The sequence below is a fragment of the Meleagris gallopavo genome, chromosome 11, assembly GCF_000146605.3.
Source record: "Meleagris gallopavo isolate NT-WF06-2002-E0010 breed Aviagen turkey brand Nicholas breeding stock chromosome 11, Turkey_5.1, whole genome shotgun sequence".
NCBI lineage: Eukaryota > Metazoa > Chordata > Aves > Galliformes > Phasianidae > Meleagris > Meleagris gallopavo.
In genome coordinates this window covers 11324674-11340849 of record NC_015021.2, presented here as the reverse complement: position 1 = coordinate 11340849, position 16176 = coordinate 11324674, and the positions used below count along the sequence as shown (strand labels likewise).

Genomic DNA, 16176 nt, shown 5'->3' with positions numbered 1-16176 from the left:
GTGAACTTATGTATGTTTTCCTCATTCTCTCTCTGTTCCTATAGAATCAGATGCTGGATTATTCTAAACGCAGCCGCAGCGGCAAATTCCGGCTGGTGACCAAGTTTAAAAAAGAGAAGAACAACAAAAATAAGGAAACACATAGTAGCATGGGATTGCCGGGTACCAAGACTGCTCATGTGTTGTCTCTCTCTTTGTCATACCAGTGTGGTCGCAATACTTCACGTTCTCTCTCTGTTTCTTCTCATGTTTTCTCTCTCTTCTGTTTCACTCGCCTCTGCCTTTTCTTGGAATGGAATCTTTCTGACACGGCAAAGTAATTTATTGCTGTGTTCTAAGTCATGATCCCTCAGTACTAAGCAGATATTTCTGAGCTGAAACAGGAGGTACCCTCTGAAGAGTTCTGCCTACATCTGGCCATTTTCTGGGATATTTTTAAGGAGCTCAGTGAAGAGAATTTGAGGATTTTGGCATTTTAGGCATCAAAATGACTGTGGGGCCCAAGTCCGCATAACTCCAGTCTTTTCACTACTGATTCTCTGTGATATGGTTAATTATGTTTTTCTCAGTGACTCACTTTCAAGATTTTAATCAGTCATCATGTCTAAATGGCTGGGAATCAGCATCACCAGGTGCACCCTGATCTTTAATCCTACTGGTCAGTAGATGAATGCTGGCCACGAATCAACAAAATGTCAATCAGAACACTTTCTCTCCAATTGGCTACTTGATTTTTGGTTTATATGCTACCTATGAAGACCTCCTCCTAAAATTCAGAAGTACTATCTGTTCTGTGGGTTCCTGGGTCCTTTCCTCTGTCATGGAATTGTGGGTACAGTCTCCTGTCTAGTATGCTGGTGCTCATTCATTACCTCTCAGAACCTGGGAACATTTTTCTTCTCTTATTTAGAGGCTGTGCAAGAAGGTGGAAGACCAAGCTTTTCCTCACACTTTAGGTAGTGGGGTTGCTGTTTTGTTTACTGAGCACAAGTGTTCATACATAGAAACAATACATAATAGCAAGCTAACTTATGCTTGATTCTTGATATTATTTTATGACCATTTTGTGAGCACAGGAATATCAATGAATTTACTCTTAAGCATGGGAGTAAATTTAAAAAAAAAGAAGAAGGAAAAAAGGATATTCAGTGCTATATCAAAACAAACATCCACCTTGTCCTGGCTTTACTGCAGCTATAGCCTCTACTTAAGAGAAGAACTCTGATCTTACTCTACCCTACCTCCTGTGTTTGAGGCTGCAGGTTGTGCTACAGATTCTTTCCCTCCCTTTGTTCTGAGGCTGTGGTGTACTGCTTGCTGTCCTCTGGCACTGAGTGCTGACGGTGTCCTCACTTCTCACTTTCTTCTGGGATTCTGGGTACTCAATGCACTCCTGCTTTTCCATCTCTAACAGTTCACCTCTGGGGAACGGAGGAGGTTGCGGCTTGGCTTGAGCATCTCAGTCTTTGTGAGTATAAGGATATCTTCATCCGGCATGACGTCCGGGGCTCTGAGCTCCTGCACCTCGAACGGAGGGACCTCAAGGTACTTTCATGATTGGCTCACCAGAAATAGCCAGCTTCATCTGCATGACCTTCTGTGCTGAATGTGCTTGGAAACGGTGTGCCCACTGGTTACTCCACGAGTCTTGGCAAGATGAATGGGTTCATTGCAGCCTTCTTTTATTTTCTTGCCATTTCGGACCATCTGATATTGAATAGCAGAGGGGTAGGAGGGCTTGCTGAGAGACCAGCTGTGTAACTCTCCACAGCTTCCTGGAGATGGAAAACAGTCCAGCACACAGATTGCAGAAAGCATTCTTGAGAGTTTTAAGTTTTCAACTTCTCAGCTGCTGAACCATTTTGCAGAATACGTTTTGATTGGGAAAACTTGGGTTTTGTGTTACAGTCAATGGACAAATAGATCATTGCACTTCTTTAAAAGAAGAATACTGCTAGATGGAGAGAACCTCCTAGAATAGAAATAGTACTTAGTAAGGATATTGCACAGCTTTTCTTCTCATTGAGATACGCTTTCACCACAGAGGAAAATTGAAAGTGGTGGTTCTTTGCACGTACGAAATAATTTTGTCATCATTCTGGTGACTTGCAGAAATATATTTTGACCTAAAGTAATGCATGGCATTAGTTGAGTGACCTTTAGATCTTTGTTTGTGCTTTTGACCAGCTTTCTGTTCCAGGTTTTGCTCTAATTTGTGTAGCTGATCCCTCTGCATGCCATCCAGCTACAGCGTGTGCTTTGTTGTGTAGTGCCCAAGTGTTGACACATTTTTTAGTGTGACCATTCATCCGTTGGTTCTTCCTGCATCTGTTTGGCTACCAGCTTAGGTCCTTGAGATCTGTGTGCGCTTTCTTTTCTCACACTTTGGCTTTTAGCAGTCAGATCAATTTGCATTTCTGGCTAATGGTCTGCAGTTGTTTCTGTCCGTTGTTCTGTGACTGCTCATTACCCCGTTTTGCTCTGATAGCTTTTTGAAACGTGGTTTGAGGTTCTATGTGCAACCATCAGGTTTGTAACCTTTCTGGTTGGTTTCCTCCTCTCTGTAACTGGCTGACTAGTTTCTAACTGCTGCTTGGTGCCCTGGTATCTTTCCCCCCTTTCTCCACAGGTAAGCTTTTCTCTTGTCTTTCAGGACCTGGGTGTGACCAAAGTGGGTCACATGAAGAGGATACTGCACGGGATCAAGGAGCTGAGCCGGAGTACTCCTGCCAGCGAGGTTTAGCCTCTGTTTTCACAGCCTGTGTCTACCATTCCCCCTAACTGCACAGCAGTCACCTCACAGAGCAGATGTGCTCACAACTGTCTTCACTGAACAGCCAAATTGCAACTGTTCAGAGCTCATATCAACCAAGCATGGTGCTACCTTTCTTTCCTGTGGGGTACAGCTGCATCCAATCAAGAGGCACCTTACCTGCATTCGGGCAGAGCCTCCTGGGAGAGAACTTGCTTTCTGTTTGAAGAACTGTGTCCTCCAGTGTGGGAAGTTCTGGTTCCAGTGACAGTGACAGTGCAGGACTCCTGAGAATTGCAACACAGCTACCTTTACTGGATAATTTCATCACAGTACAGTTATTCAGGGCAAAAGATACATTGGCCAGTCTTAGTTCAGAAGCATCTGACAGTCTCTTTGAACTGAAAACTTGCCTGCCCATCTGTGTGTCATATCTGTAGCTTAGAACATTTAAGTGGAACAAAGCCTTGTCCTTGTCTTACTGATCCCTTTTTAACACACCTGTAGTTGCATGTGATTTGTGTCAGAAATTCCAAGCCAGTACAGACCTCTCCTTGCTGATGAATACCTAGTGATCCTCACTCACATGTCCCTTGCAACTAACAATGCACGTTGTTAGAGCAGCTGCACCAGTGTGTGGTCTGCTGCTGGGCCTGGCTCTCTGCTCTCAGCCAGTCAAATGGTACAACACTGAGGTTTTCAGGCATCACAGTCAAGTGTTTGGAAGTTACTGATGCTAAGAAAAGACAGTTCTCAAGAGCTGAAAGATTACGAGAAATCAGCTCTGACTGCATTCATCTTCAGGAGACAGAGGAAAGGGAGAAGAACACCATCTAGCTGTTTGGGCCATGCAAGAAGTGTAATGGAATGAAGTGAGATGTGGAACAAATTGCTCCTCTTCAATTTGGGGAACAGCATGACTGGCAGCAGCCAGGAGTGTCTTGCTGTCCATTTGGTGCCACTGTGATGGCTGCAGACAGCAGAGCTCTTGCTTTACTTTTACGTGTAGTTGCAGAAGAATGTCACAAAAGATACAATCTCTCTGTAGTATGGGCATTTTTCCACCTGTCTTGGTGGAAAAGCTGCTAGAACCTTGCTTCTTTCTCTTGCTGCCTTGCTCCTTCACTCCAAGTTGGATACCAAAAGATTAGGGTGGCTCAGTCCTCCTGGGTTGTATCCCTATGGGAGCAATCATGCTATCAAACATCAGGGCTCATGCAAGAGCTTTGAGAGAAAGGTGATTGTTACAGAGCAGAAAAGCACCGTAATGAAAACTGGAATATGCTGGTACGTAGCCTTTGGTATCACCAACAGTGGAGTATGGAAAAATCAGTGCCTCTAAATCAGAGTTTCTAGATGGCCTTCAAGCTCCCCTGTACTGCCAGACCCCAGTTGGGTGACTTACAGCCCAGAGACCAGCATGCGTAATTGTATTGCCATGTTTATCACTGCAGAGCAAATTTGGGAACATTCAGTACTATAAAGCTGGAGAGACAGCAGGAATTTTCAATTACCTTGTAATTCTGTATGTAATTATTTTCTTTCTAAATTATTACGGTGCAGCACTTGTCTGCTTTTGGCTGCAGACAGTAAAATGTTCACATTCACAGTGGCAAAAAAAATAATTTCCTGAGGACATCTATTTCCATTATTATTGCTGAGAATTTATTTTGTCAACTTTACATCAGCTGTGCAGTCTGACAGCAGTCAGTCAAGTTATTTTATCTCAAGACTTGTCTGTTTCAAAAAGTTGCAGCTGATTTCATGCTGGGCAAACTCCATTGCAACCTTTAGGATGTCACCAAAAGCAGTTCTTACTCTCCCTATCTTTTTTTAGCTCTTCATTCACCCACATCTCTCTCAGCCTGGTGAGTTGGCAGGGTTTGCTCATGAGAAGTTGGAAGACATGCTTGAACAAGCTAGCAAATTCTGGTATAAATACCGTGGGGACCAAGAAAGGAATAGGTTCAGCTTTTCCCTAACTGTGTTCTTCCTATTTGTACATGAGCAATTGCTTCACTGGCCATATTTTTCCTTATCAGTACAAAAATCTGTCACTTGGCAATGCACGTGGCAGGGAAATCTGCAAAGAAGAGCCCAGCAGGGAGCACGAGGCAGGTCTTGGCTCTGGAGCTGGGCTGAGGTCTGTGATTGCTCCTTTGGATGGCGATGGAGATGTGAAGTTTCTCCAAGGAACCTCATATTTATTAACAGATAGGGCTCCTCTCTACTCTTCCTGCTGAGAGTAACAAAGGAAAGCAAAGACTTGTTCCTTACTTAGTGCTGTGCCTGAAGAGGCATCCTGCCATCTCCCTGGTGATGGTTCCTGCAGAGATGAATCTTCCTTTCTTTTAAATTTATAGTCTGTCTTGTGGATAGGTTCAAATGCTTTTTGTGCAGGTGCACCTTTTGTCAGAGCATTCATAGCCAGTCTATCCCTGCCTGTTATTGAGGGCAAGGAGAGGGTTCTATCTTCTTTTAAGAGCTAGAAAATGGGATCTATGCTCAACCTGAGTGCCTTTAAATATTAAGGTTTCTGCCTAATGGAAGGGTTGTAGCTCTCTGCATCTCACTGAGAACAGTGCTGATTTCTGCTGTAGAGATGTGAGCAGATGAGGACAATGTGTCAAATGTCAGTGAGAGCTTATCTGCAAAGCAGGGAATCGGGCTGAATTCTGGCCACGTTCATCCGAGTTCCTCTTCTGCTGTCCCATCATTTCTATTGTGGGAGAGAAACTCAGGAAATACAGACAATAAAAAAATCTGCTTCACCAAAAAGAAAGAGACTCTCCTGCAGTCTCAGGTAAAAACACCAGCTTGAGAGAAGCTAGAACTGCACATACCACATCTCTGTTTAGTCTCCTAAGGAGTGCTGCTGTTGTGCAAGCCTTGTGCTACCTGCTGGCTCTCAGCCCTCACCGCTGGCAGTGAGTGGGAAGGAGCTGAGCAGTGCCCACAGCAAGCTGGGCGCCCAGCTCTGTGCTGGGAAGAGCTGTCAGCCCGTTATCTCACGTTCTGGCCCCAGAAATTGTGGCTCAGTGGGGTTGCAGAGGACACCAGAGGGAGGCTCAGCTCATGAACCAGCTCCTGCTCTGACCCTGCCGAGGGCTGTTAGTGCTGATGCTGTCTTCCAGGTTACCTGGTGGGATCTTTCCCTGCTGGGAGCACCTTGGAATGATTCCGTGCCGCGTTGTATGGAGAGCTCCATTCATTGCTTTAGTAGTATTTCCATTTGTGCATACTGTCTCTGTGATTGAAAAAGACTGTTTACAAAATATTTTGTATCTTAAGCTGCGCGTACTGTAAAAAGGAAAGGATGGAAACTGATGTTTTTCTACACCTGTCAGCAGTGACTGCATGTCTGTGTCATCATCCAGCAACCGCTGTTCCTCAGGGGTCTCCCCGCCGTTCTGTGATCCTGTCAGAAGCATAGGGAAGCACATGAATCCCTGTACAGTCTTGGGAAGAAGGTTTTGTGCCTTAAGAATGGGACCTGCTTCCCTCCTATTTATTGTGTTAATTTATACAGTGATTATCACAGAAATGTCTCTTGTATTATTGTTATATTTTTTTTTTGTACGTAGTTTACTGTTTGTTGTAAATAAGTTTTTCTTGTATATAAAGTAAACATGTTTCTGAGCTTCCAGTAAAGATTCTGTTACTGATTTCGTTGTGTGAGAAGGCTGTGGTGCCCACCTGGTGGGAGCAGCTAATAAACGTCTGTGCTGTGACAAATGGCTTTATCCTGAATTGCACTGGGAACGCAGAGCTTTCCCTGGAGAGGAGTGAAATGGTAAACACTGTTTATTGCTGATCACTTTTGTATTGCTTTAATTGCTGCGAGTAGAAAACATCGTGCAGATATTTGTTGTTGGCTTTCTCTGCAGTGAGCAAAAGGAGGGGGGTTTGAATGATGGTTCTGCTGCTGCTCAGCTGTCTGCAAAACCAAACCAGGGGGGGAAGGCGCTCTGAGATCAAGCCCTGTGTCTAAATGCTGGTTATTCTGTCCCCTTTTGTGCTGTCAGGAGTGAGCAGTGGGGATGCCCACGTGCTTGTAGGCATCAGATCTGTGCGGTGTGAGCTCACTGCTGTCGTGTGCAGGAGGAGATGGGCTGATGCTCTGCTCAGGCCGCTGTGCTTTCAGTTCATTGCAGCACGGCCAGTCACAAGTGGGAAAACAATTGCAAAGATCTGGCAGAAATCGATTTCTCGTGAAGTATGGAAATGCACTGCCATAAAATGATGCCTGTACACTTGAAACTAAAGGATTTGGGGGTGTTTGGATGGGCAGCCCACGTATCGCACTGCGGTGAGCATTGCCTTCCATCTGTATGGGTTGATGTGTTTGTAAGGTGCTGCCAACAAACTGTCAGCAGATTGCTTTTAATCTCAGGGGGTGGTCACAGAGTTCCATGATAGTTTTGAAAGCAGATGGAAAGTGGTTTATGATTGCATTTCCTCTGTGAAAAAAAAGGCCTTTGCACTTGTTAGTTAAAGGGAAGGATTTATTTTGTTTGAAAAGAATCTTGTTTGAAGGTGAGAGGAACATTATAAAAAAGGTCATAGTGATGTTATATACTATTCCAATACAAAAATGGTAAAATTCATCTTTAAAATGAATAGCCAGCTATCTCAGGAATAAAGAGAGAAATAAAATGACTGTCTTTGCTCACACATGCGCAGTGGACTGGAGTGCGCAGCTCTGCACTAAGCATCACAGAAACATGCAAAGAAAGAGCAGAGAGATGGAAGGGGTGGTCACTCCTCTGATGCAAGTTGTTCATTCTGGTCTTTTTGGTCATTCCAAAGAGGAGGAAGCTCTTGGCCACACTCAGGTGTCACTGCTGCTGCTCAGTGCTGCTGGCCCTTGGTTTAATTACAACCATCAGACGGAGCTTGGGAAGGTTGGCAATGGGTTGTGTGCTCTAAAAGTGCCAATAAGATTTCTGTTTTAAAATATTTTCTCCTGCTTTTTTCTCTTCTTGCTCTACGTGTTTTGGGTTGGGATTGCTGACATTTGTTCTTTTTCTGCTCCCCCTGACTGGGCAGCATGGAAGCAAGCAGGTTCCAAAGCAGCCCTGTCCTTCCTTATCTGTAGGGCACCTTCAGGGCCGTAAGGTACATTCCTCATTTGTCTGTTTTGTGTGAGTGTTGGGGATGAACAGCTGTGCCCCACTACTGGGCCACGGGCAAACTGCAGTGTTCCTGATGTGCACGGAGTGAGGAGGTAATGGAAATTAAGGTTTAAAATACCCCATAATTGTCTAGCAGCTTCTCTCAGGAGAACTCCAGCACGAGCTGGCTTACCAGGGACCCTTCAGGCACTGAGTCGTAGTGTCTGCACAGGAGAAGAGCAGATGGGAGGCATTCAGCCTCTTGTCCTGTGTGAGCAGGCTGCCAGAGCTGCTCAGGAATTACATCCTTTCTGAATACCGGTGTAAGATAAAAATAAAACAACACAAAAGTTCTTAGCATCTGACACATCACTCCTGAATGTTTTATGTGGACGGTTGGTGTGCTTGTCCTGAATTCCAAGCAGTCACAAATCTTGCAAACAGAAATGTGTTCAAAACATGCAAGTTATGCAGTAGTAAAGCACTATTTCTATGTTGTTACCTCAGGTGCAAATATTATTTGTGTGGTAGGTAGAACAGACATTAATCCATTTGTTTCTTCTTGAGTTTCCTGTTATGTTTCCTGTCTTAAGAGGTGTTTTATAAAATGTATTTTCAGCACACATCTGTTGTCATTAATTGCAACTGAATTTTATTGAGCGGCTGAATCAAGGATGAAGAATGTATCAGCAGAGCTTCAGTGCACACACACCTTCCCCAGCTGCAGTTTGGATGCCATGAGTCCAAAATTGATGAAATTGATGGGGAAAAAAAGCACAAAATGGATTTGAAAAGGCGGAGAGGACAACTGTTTCACTTTTCCATGCAGGTAAACTGTCGAGCTCCCCCTGAGCACTGTTTGCTTAATGAGTAAAGGGAAAGCACTTCATGTCACTCTAAAAGTAAATAGCTGAAGTTATGGATTAACCCAAGTTCCAGCAGAGCTCATGGCGGAAGAATAAATCACGCTGATTCACACTGAATAAAGCAGTAAGTGCCTCAAAGATATCGTATCACTCAGGGTTTCAAAGAGCAGCTTAATTTAATTAAGCATAAGGCTTGTCAGAAGTGTCTGATGGCAAGGGGAGGTGCTGGGGCTGATAGGGAACGCTCTGGGCGAGCTGCTGGTGGGTTGGAGGGATCTGGAAGCAGGCTGGGGGGCTCTGACAAACCACCTTGGAGCTGACATCAGAGAGAAACAGCATTCTGTGAGGGAGCTGCTGTGTGATAAAGAAGTGAGGAAAACCTGAGCTGCCTGAGCAGACCCGGCCTCCAGCGTGGGGCCGTGCTGCAGCTCACTGCATGCTCCCCTTCACTCCTGGCTGTTCTTCCCAGGGGACTTCTGCTGCAGCATGTGGAAGCTCATCACTATAGGGGTGCTGCTGGCTGCCAGTTCCTTACCAGTGTGCCATACCTCGAGTAAGTGTGCCTTCACTCCATTCCAGTCACTGTGAGCACGATTTCTGCTCCCTGCCAGCTGCTAATTTTCAGGCTGCTCTCTTTCCTGCTTCCCCACACCGACGTTTTTGCTTCTAGTATTTTACAGCTACAAGGATGCAAACCAAGTCCTGAAGATCCAAAAGAGGGCCAACTCTTTCCTGGAGGAGGTGAAACCAGGCTCTCTGGAACGTGAGTGCCGCGAGGAGACGTGCGACTTTGAGGAGGCCAGTGAGATATTTGAAACCAAGGAAGCCACAGTAAGTTGGAGGAACACAAGACTGAACCAATAGATTGTTTGTGAAAGTATTGTAGTCTGGGGCATCGGAGGTGTTGCTGTCAGCACTCCTGACTCTGAAGGTAGGGGCATGGTCCTGAATGTAATGTGTTGCAGTGATTGTCAAGTTATCACTGCTTGTTTGGGCTGTGGCACTTGGCTGTTCACACATGTCCCACCAGACACAGTTTTGTGCTTTACATCCCAGGCAGGTAATTCCAATCCCTGCTTGACCCCACTGCCTATTCTTGCTGCCACTGTGTTTTTGTTAGTCTCTCTGTCCCCAGACTCCCATCTGTGCCAGGCAAACATTTCTCATATCACTAGCTCCTCCCCACATCCCCCAGCCTTGTATTTTCAAATGGACATAACTGTAAACATCACTGGTTGCTGCCCCTTTCCACACCTCGGCAATGAGTATGAGTTTGTTTTTTGTCTTTTTTTTTCATAGAGTCTTACTGTCGCATCAAATACAGTGGGCTTTTAGGATGATCCAGTCCTTGCCATCCCTCAGGCCCCAGAGTCTTCTTACAGCCTTCCCAGTGCCCCTGTTTTGCCTCCCAACTGGGCACAAATGCAGTTTTGCACTGAGAACATAAGTGACTTGCCTGGCAGTAAGCAACCAGGAAAGAGAATCTGGGGGGATACTGAGGGGTCATCGGGGTGGTGGTCCTGCAAGCAGGGCAGGGGAGGTATGTGCTGAATAGGGTCATGGCTGCAGTATATGAACGTTCGGGGTTGGCCACTTTTGTTAACCATGTATGTCACTGTGCTGCCAAGAAGGAAGAGACCGAGCTGACTAGAGTGCTGTGCTGTGTTGACCAAGACTGTGGTACACTTCAAATCCCTTGCTTGTGAAAAATCTGCCTCTGGCCTTAATGTAAACTTTGTTTCTCTACAGCTAGAGTTTTGGAACAAATATGTAGGTAAGTAAATTACTTTCTTAATCATCTGTCTGTGTTTCTTCAGAGTTAGCTGGTGCTCTGCATTCTGCTGCCGTGTGTAGCTTGTTTGTATTTTCCTTCTCTGTTAAATGGGGCATGCAAACTATGTTTTCCAGTCCTGTTGTGTAACCAGCCTCTTAAAAAATCTCACGTGCATCTGTGCCCATTATCAGTCACCTCCCCACAGCTAAGGCACTGGGCAAGAGCGATCTCTGCTGCTCTGACCCTGCCTGGCACGGCCCAAAGAGAAGCCCCACTATTGCTCTCCGCTCCTGCAGTAACTTGCCTCTGCCCTGTCTGCCTCAGGTTTTACTTTCTTTCCCTTCTGCCCCCTCCACTCCTTCTGCAGCTGTAATTCAGAGCATAAACAAATGCTCTTATCTGGGCCAGCCCCCCAGTTATCGCCGTGTGGAGGCAGAAGCTGTGCAGGGTGCTTGGGGATCAGGGATCTGCTTGTTTTTGTGTTTGCTCTGAGCCAGAGCTCGGGGTCTTAACTGCGTGTTCCAGATGGAGATCAGTGTGCACAGAAGCCTTGTTCCAATGGGGCCTGCAAGGACAACATTGGATCGTATTCCTGCATCTGTGACAAAGGCTGGGAGGGAGCTCAGTGCAATTATGGTAATGCTGTCTTTAATCCATGATATATACAAAAAAACATTCTTAGTGATGGGGATCTCTGCGTATAGGGATCAGTAATTCTGCCATTGCAAGGTATACTTGCTTTCACTACCGGTGTGATTTCTCTGTTGCTTCATAATGCAGTAGAAGGATCATCAGTGTTTACTGAAGTTTGTGTTTCCGTGCGAGAGGTTTGGAAATCTGAGAAATCTGTGTTTTACAAAAACACTGGAAATGGTTCTGTAAAGGATCAGTGACTTTAAAACAGTCAGTACAGGTGAGTTTGATCGGTTGGTTGGTTTGTTGTTGGTTTTTCAATAAAGAAGGAAAAACAATCCACTGAAAATGTCATTACTGAAACGATGTCTTCCCTGGAGAAAAGCTGAGTAGTGTATTTAATTATGAGCATCTGTATCTTGTATCATCACCACCTTCCACCACTGACTCATGCTCGGTGACAGAAAATTTTCTGTTCTCCAGCCTGCCTGCCCTGACAGTAATCTCTGGCTTCTTCATCTCCCCACTGCCTTATTCGAGGTCTGTCTGCTGTCTGAGGGCCCTACTTGCCACAGGAGCCCGCAGCTCTCACCCCAGATCTGCTGTCAGCTGTTTATCACTTGAACCAGGATGTCGTTTTGCCACCTCCTGTGACTCTTTGGCTCTCCAGCTTCTCCTGTCTTTCTTCTTGTTCCTTTTTTTCCCAGAGGTCAAATACAATAACTGTTCTGTGGATAATGGAGGATGTCAGCATTTCTGCAAGGAAGACCCTGCCAAGCAGTGCCGCTACTGCAGCTGTGCGTCTGGCTATCAGCTGACGAACGACCATAACATGTGCGCACCTGTAGGTAAGAGGAGGATGTTCGTGGGAGTTGTCACACACAATTATTCGGACATGAAATAAGAGGATTTTAAGGGAAATACACTTGCAGTGCACTTTGTAGTAATTTTCAGAGCATCCATTTCATGCAGGGTAATTCCGAGCCTGTATTTCCCAAATCCATCCTTTCTTTATGGTCACTAAAAGCCCAACTTGTGCTGTGTTTGCCTCGTGGAGATTCACAGGGGAAACAGGAAACTACCTCCTCTACAAGCATTGAGGAGTTCCTGAAGAGAGTGTGTAGTACTGCCTAGATTAGAGACAGAGGGGATGCTTTGAGAGATGTTCTGTTGGGTGAGCTGCTCTGTGCCAGTTAATTCCTCTGCGTTTTCTCTAGTGGAGTTCCCCTGTGGACGAGTGAAAATGGACTACCTTGAAGGCAAAGCAGAATTCAATATTCGGCTTATTGGGGGAAACTCAGGAGGAAGGGGTTTTAGCCCTTGGCAGGTAAGGAGTAAAGGGTCTTTCTCTACCTGCTCCAACAAGATTTCTCTGTCAATAATCCTGGCATTACATCACATCAAGCTGAGATTTGCTTAGCTCAGCTCCTTCAAAAGCAGCCCAAAATTTGGAGTAACGGGGAGAAATAACTGTTAGAACTCTTGGCCTTGTCATTGTTTACAAGATTTTTTTACTTTGCCAGTAATGTTGAGAGGAGGATAGTGGCATTTACTGCTCTGTTGCTCCATGCTAGGGAATGCCATTAATCATCTCACGCTGACTGATGCTCTCTCCAGCTATTGTAACTGCATTATTGTGGGAGCTGGAGGTAATCTTCTCCCCTTTTTCTGCAGAAATCTTTTCCTATAAGTTTGTCTGCCATAGATTCAAGTTATCAGGTTTAATCAGCCAAATACGTGATAGCTTTACAGAGCAGGCAGAGATGCCACAGAGAAAGAGGAGACCTCACAGAGCGTGTCATGGAAGCAGTGAATGTTTGTCATCAGGGCCTGCCTGTCTCTGATACTGAAGGCCCTTTTATGCCATCATAGGAGAGTTGGAGTCTGAGATGAAACTACTGTCCTGTGCCCTTTTGAAGTAGCATAGCCTTTCCTTGCAGTGACCAGCATTGTCCCTTGCTGGTTTGGATGAAGCCAGCCCTTATTTGGGAAGAATATTCAATTGTTTTTGTAGATGTTCTACAGAAACCTTAGTACTTTTGTAGAGCTTGGGCTTCAAGTGAGCACGATATGCTTTGCTGTTTGATGATTGTGTGCATATTTCAACCACAAAGAAAAATGCATACTGTATCTTGTCAGCCGTGCTTCCTGCAGTGTCACACCTCGATATTTCTTTGTTTCAGGTTATGCTGCAAAATCTGAAAGGGAAATTTCTGTGTGGAGGTGTTCTCATCCATCCCTCTTGGGTCCTAACAGCTGCACACTGCGTCGAGACAGGAGAGACTCTCAAAGTAAGACTTGGTATGGAAAAAATCCAGCCCTTTTTTTTTAAGCACCTCTTTGAAAATTTCCAGCTTACATCACCTCAGAAGAAAGAACAGTGGGTTATAAAGGCAAAAGTCCCTCTGGATGGAGAAGCGGGTTGTCTAGGAAGTACTTAGCATGCACCTTAGCACAGATCAAAAAGGATTAGTAAAACTGATTTCATCTGAGCCACTGTCAACCTTATCATGGAAGTGAGCTGATGTCTTCAGAGCACTGCTGATTGTCTATATAGTGGAAAGACTTAGAAGTCACTTTTGAGAAATCTCTTCTGCTTGTGCTTTTCTGTTGATAAAATGTTCAAGATTGTCCTAATACTGGGAGAGAAAAAACTTCCCCTTACAAAATGTAAAGCCTTGAACTGGAGAGGAGAATGTCACAGTGCCTCTTCCTACCTTTTGATGCATTTAAACAGCATTACTTGAGAGAGTAAAAAAGGAGGAAAGTGATGCAGAACTACAACGCTGTGTTAGTGGCACTGCTACTCGTAAGCATGAAAAAACATGTGCTGAATGCAGTTCTACTTCTCAGTTAACAGACAAAAATAATCAGAGTTCCAGTCACATTTAAGTAGATTTTTTTTTGTTACTGTTTTCTTTGTGCCCCTGTTGATATTGGAGACATGGCAGGTTTGCTGCTTCCTTTCTCCTTTAGTGAAGAGCTGGGTTGTTCCCAGTAATTGTGGAAAACCTTGGAAATGTACTGTCTGTATGTATGGATGTGCACACATTTGAGACCTGAGACACTAGGACACGTATTGGTGGGTGTGTTTATGTCAGTCATTCCTTGTTCAACATACAGGATGAATGGAGAAACATGTGATATATCCTTGGGTCCTTTTAATGCTAGAATATCCACTTCTTCCACAGAGAGACATCAAAATAGAAGTGAGTGTCCAGCTTTGAAATCGCATACAGACTACACATCTCCAAGCACTTCCAGATTCTAAGTTATTTTCTTTCCTGTTAAGTGATTGCTTAGCATACGTATATTCAGTTATAGTGACTCCCAAGAGGCAAAAACCTGTAACTTGGTAAAGAGCCTTGGAATTCTTTAGGGAAAAGCAGTCATCAGAAGTGGTGTTTGAATCATAGAATTGTAGAATCATAGAATGATTTGGGTTGGAAGGGACTTTCAAGCTCATCTAGTTCTGACTAGAATGCTTGGGAGTGCTAGATGTAGCTTTGATGTTACTTGAAGGGGAAAATTATTGGGAAAATTAAGGTTGTAAAAGACCTCCAAGATCATTTTGTCCAACCCATCACCAGCACAGGCACCGCACCATGTCCCTAAGTGCCACGTCTACCCTTTTCTTTAACTAGGAAAAGTATTGAGGCTGCAGGGAAATCACTCCAACCTGCCTTATACTGCAGATCCTGGTAGGCTTCTGTGCAGTGTGATAAGCTTTCAGCTGAGATAGCAAAGAAACTCTGCCCAGAAAGTCACGTTAATCAGGTACAAAGGTGGAGCACAAGTGATTTTCCATAGGAGAAGTGTCAGTGCTTGAAAGCCATGGTTTGAGAGATTGATTTTTTTTGGCTTAAATGAAACTCAAGAAACATCTCACACGTAAATTTAGGGTGAGTATACAGAGTAATTTACAGTGAAGGATAACCAGCAATAAGGGATCAGGTTTATCCCACTCTCCCAGCTGTCTTGAAAAACCTTCCTCATTAATAGAAGAAAAAACAAGTGTGTGGCTGCGGACTGAGTTGTGGCATGTGTGAGAAAACTCCTCCCATTAAACCTGGAGGAATCTTACTGTGGTGAGACAGAAACCACAAGTGTGCAACCATAAGTGATTTACTGTGGTGTAGGAGGCAGTGAAGAGAGAGTGGATGTGCAGAACATCTTGAGTCTTCACTAATATTGAAGAGAGAATGAAGTTATGCTCCTGGTCGAGCAGAAAGGAACTTTCAGACCCACCTAAGCATCACGTGGTTGTCCTTTTAATGCATCTTTGTGGCACTTTACTGCAGCTAGGAAAGCAATTCTCATCAAAGGATGCACCTTTTCTATACCCTAGAAATATCTGCCATTACAACCTTGAGATACATGGAACAGTTTGAGTGGAGACATTGCCACGTCTGCAGGTGGCACCTCTGGGGCAGTAATGAAGGTATCTGTATTGGGACTGCAGAGGTGGTACTTGACCTGCCTCCAGCCCATCAGTCTTCTGGCCTTGTCCTGTTGCACCTTCTGTTCAGTCAAGATGGAAGAAAAACAGTTGTTTTGTGAGTGATGGCTTGGTGATAAGAAGTCCTCTAGGTGATGTCTAGAGGGGTTTGAGCAGTCTGAACTGCCTACTGAGGCCACATATTAAATGGCCACTGGCTTATAACAAAGCTGAGGAAGTGTGGGATGGATGAGTGGACAGTGAGGTGGGTTGAGAACTGGCTGACTGGCAGAGCGCAGAGGGTCGTCGTTGGTGGTGCAGAGTCTGGCTGGAGACCTGTAACCAGTGGTGTCCCCCAGGGGTCTGTGCTGGGTCCGGTCTTGTTCAACATCTTCATCAATGACCTTGATGAGGGGATAGTGGCCACCCTCAGCAAGTTTGCTGATGATACGAAGTTGGGAGGATTGGCTGACACGCCTGAAGGCTGTGCTGCCATTCAGCGAGACCTGGACAGGCTGGAGAGCTGGGCAGTAAGAAACCGGATGAGGTTCAACAAAAGCAAGTGTAGGGTCTTACACCTAGGGAGGAATAATTGCATG

General features: G+C 44.9%; 2 protein-coding genes across 8 annotated transcripts in view; both read left to right on the top strand.

Annotated features, from left to right (window-relative positions):
- The window catches only part of DGKD (diacylglycerol kinase delta), a 46342-nt gene extending 39855 nt beyond the window's left edge, over positions 1-6487 (top strand). For 5 of the 6 annotated variants that reach the window (XM_010716602.2, XM_010716601.3, XM_010716599.2 and 2 more), the window contains 3 exons: positions 45-162; positions 1415-1545; positions 2654-6487. In XM_010716602.2, coding sequence (XP_010714904.1) covers positions 45-162; positions 1415-1545; positions 2654-2743 — 339 coding nt within the window. In that variant the 3' untranslated portion in view covers positions 2744-6487. The remainder of the gene's footprint in view (positions 1-44; positions 163-1414; positions 1546-2653) is intronic. The other variant, XM_010716600.2, reaches the window with a different exon arrangement.
- Positions 6488-8750: 2263 nt separating this feature from the next.
- On the top strand, positions 8751-13595 carry LOC100546662 (vitamin K-dependent protein C-like). Of its 2 annotated transcripts, none has more exons than XM_010716597.2 (8): positions 8751-8856; positions 9202-9285; positions 9403-9563; positions 10482-10506; positions 11032-11142; positions 11847-11987; positions 12357-12466; positions 13323-13595. In XM_010716597.2, exons 2-8 carry the CDS (start codon positions 9219-9221, stop codon positions 13578-13580), a joined length of 873 nt encoding a protein of 290 aa, XP_010714899.1. In that variant the 5' UTR covers positions 8751-8856; positions 9202-9218; the 3' UTR covers positions 13581-13595. The 2 variants fall into 2 exon arrangements, with proteins under 2 accessions (XP_010714899.1, XP_010714900.1); XM_010716598.2 differs by lacking the exon at positions 8751-8856 and adding an exon at positions 8995-9101.
- Positions 13596-16176: the final 2581 nt, after the last annotated feature.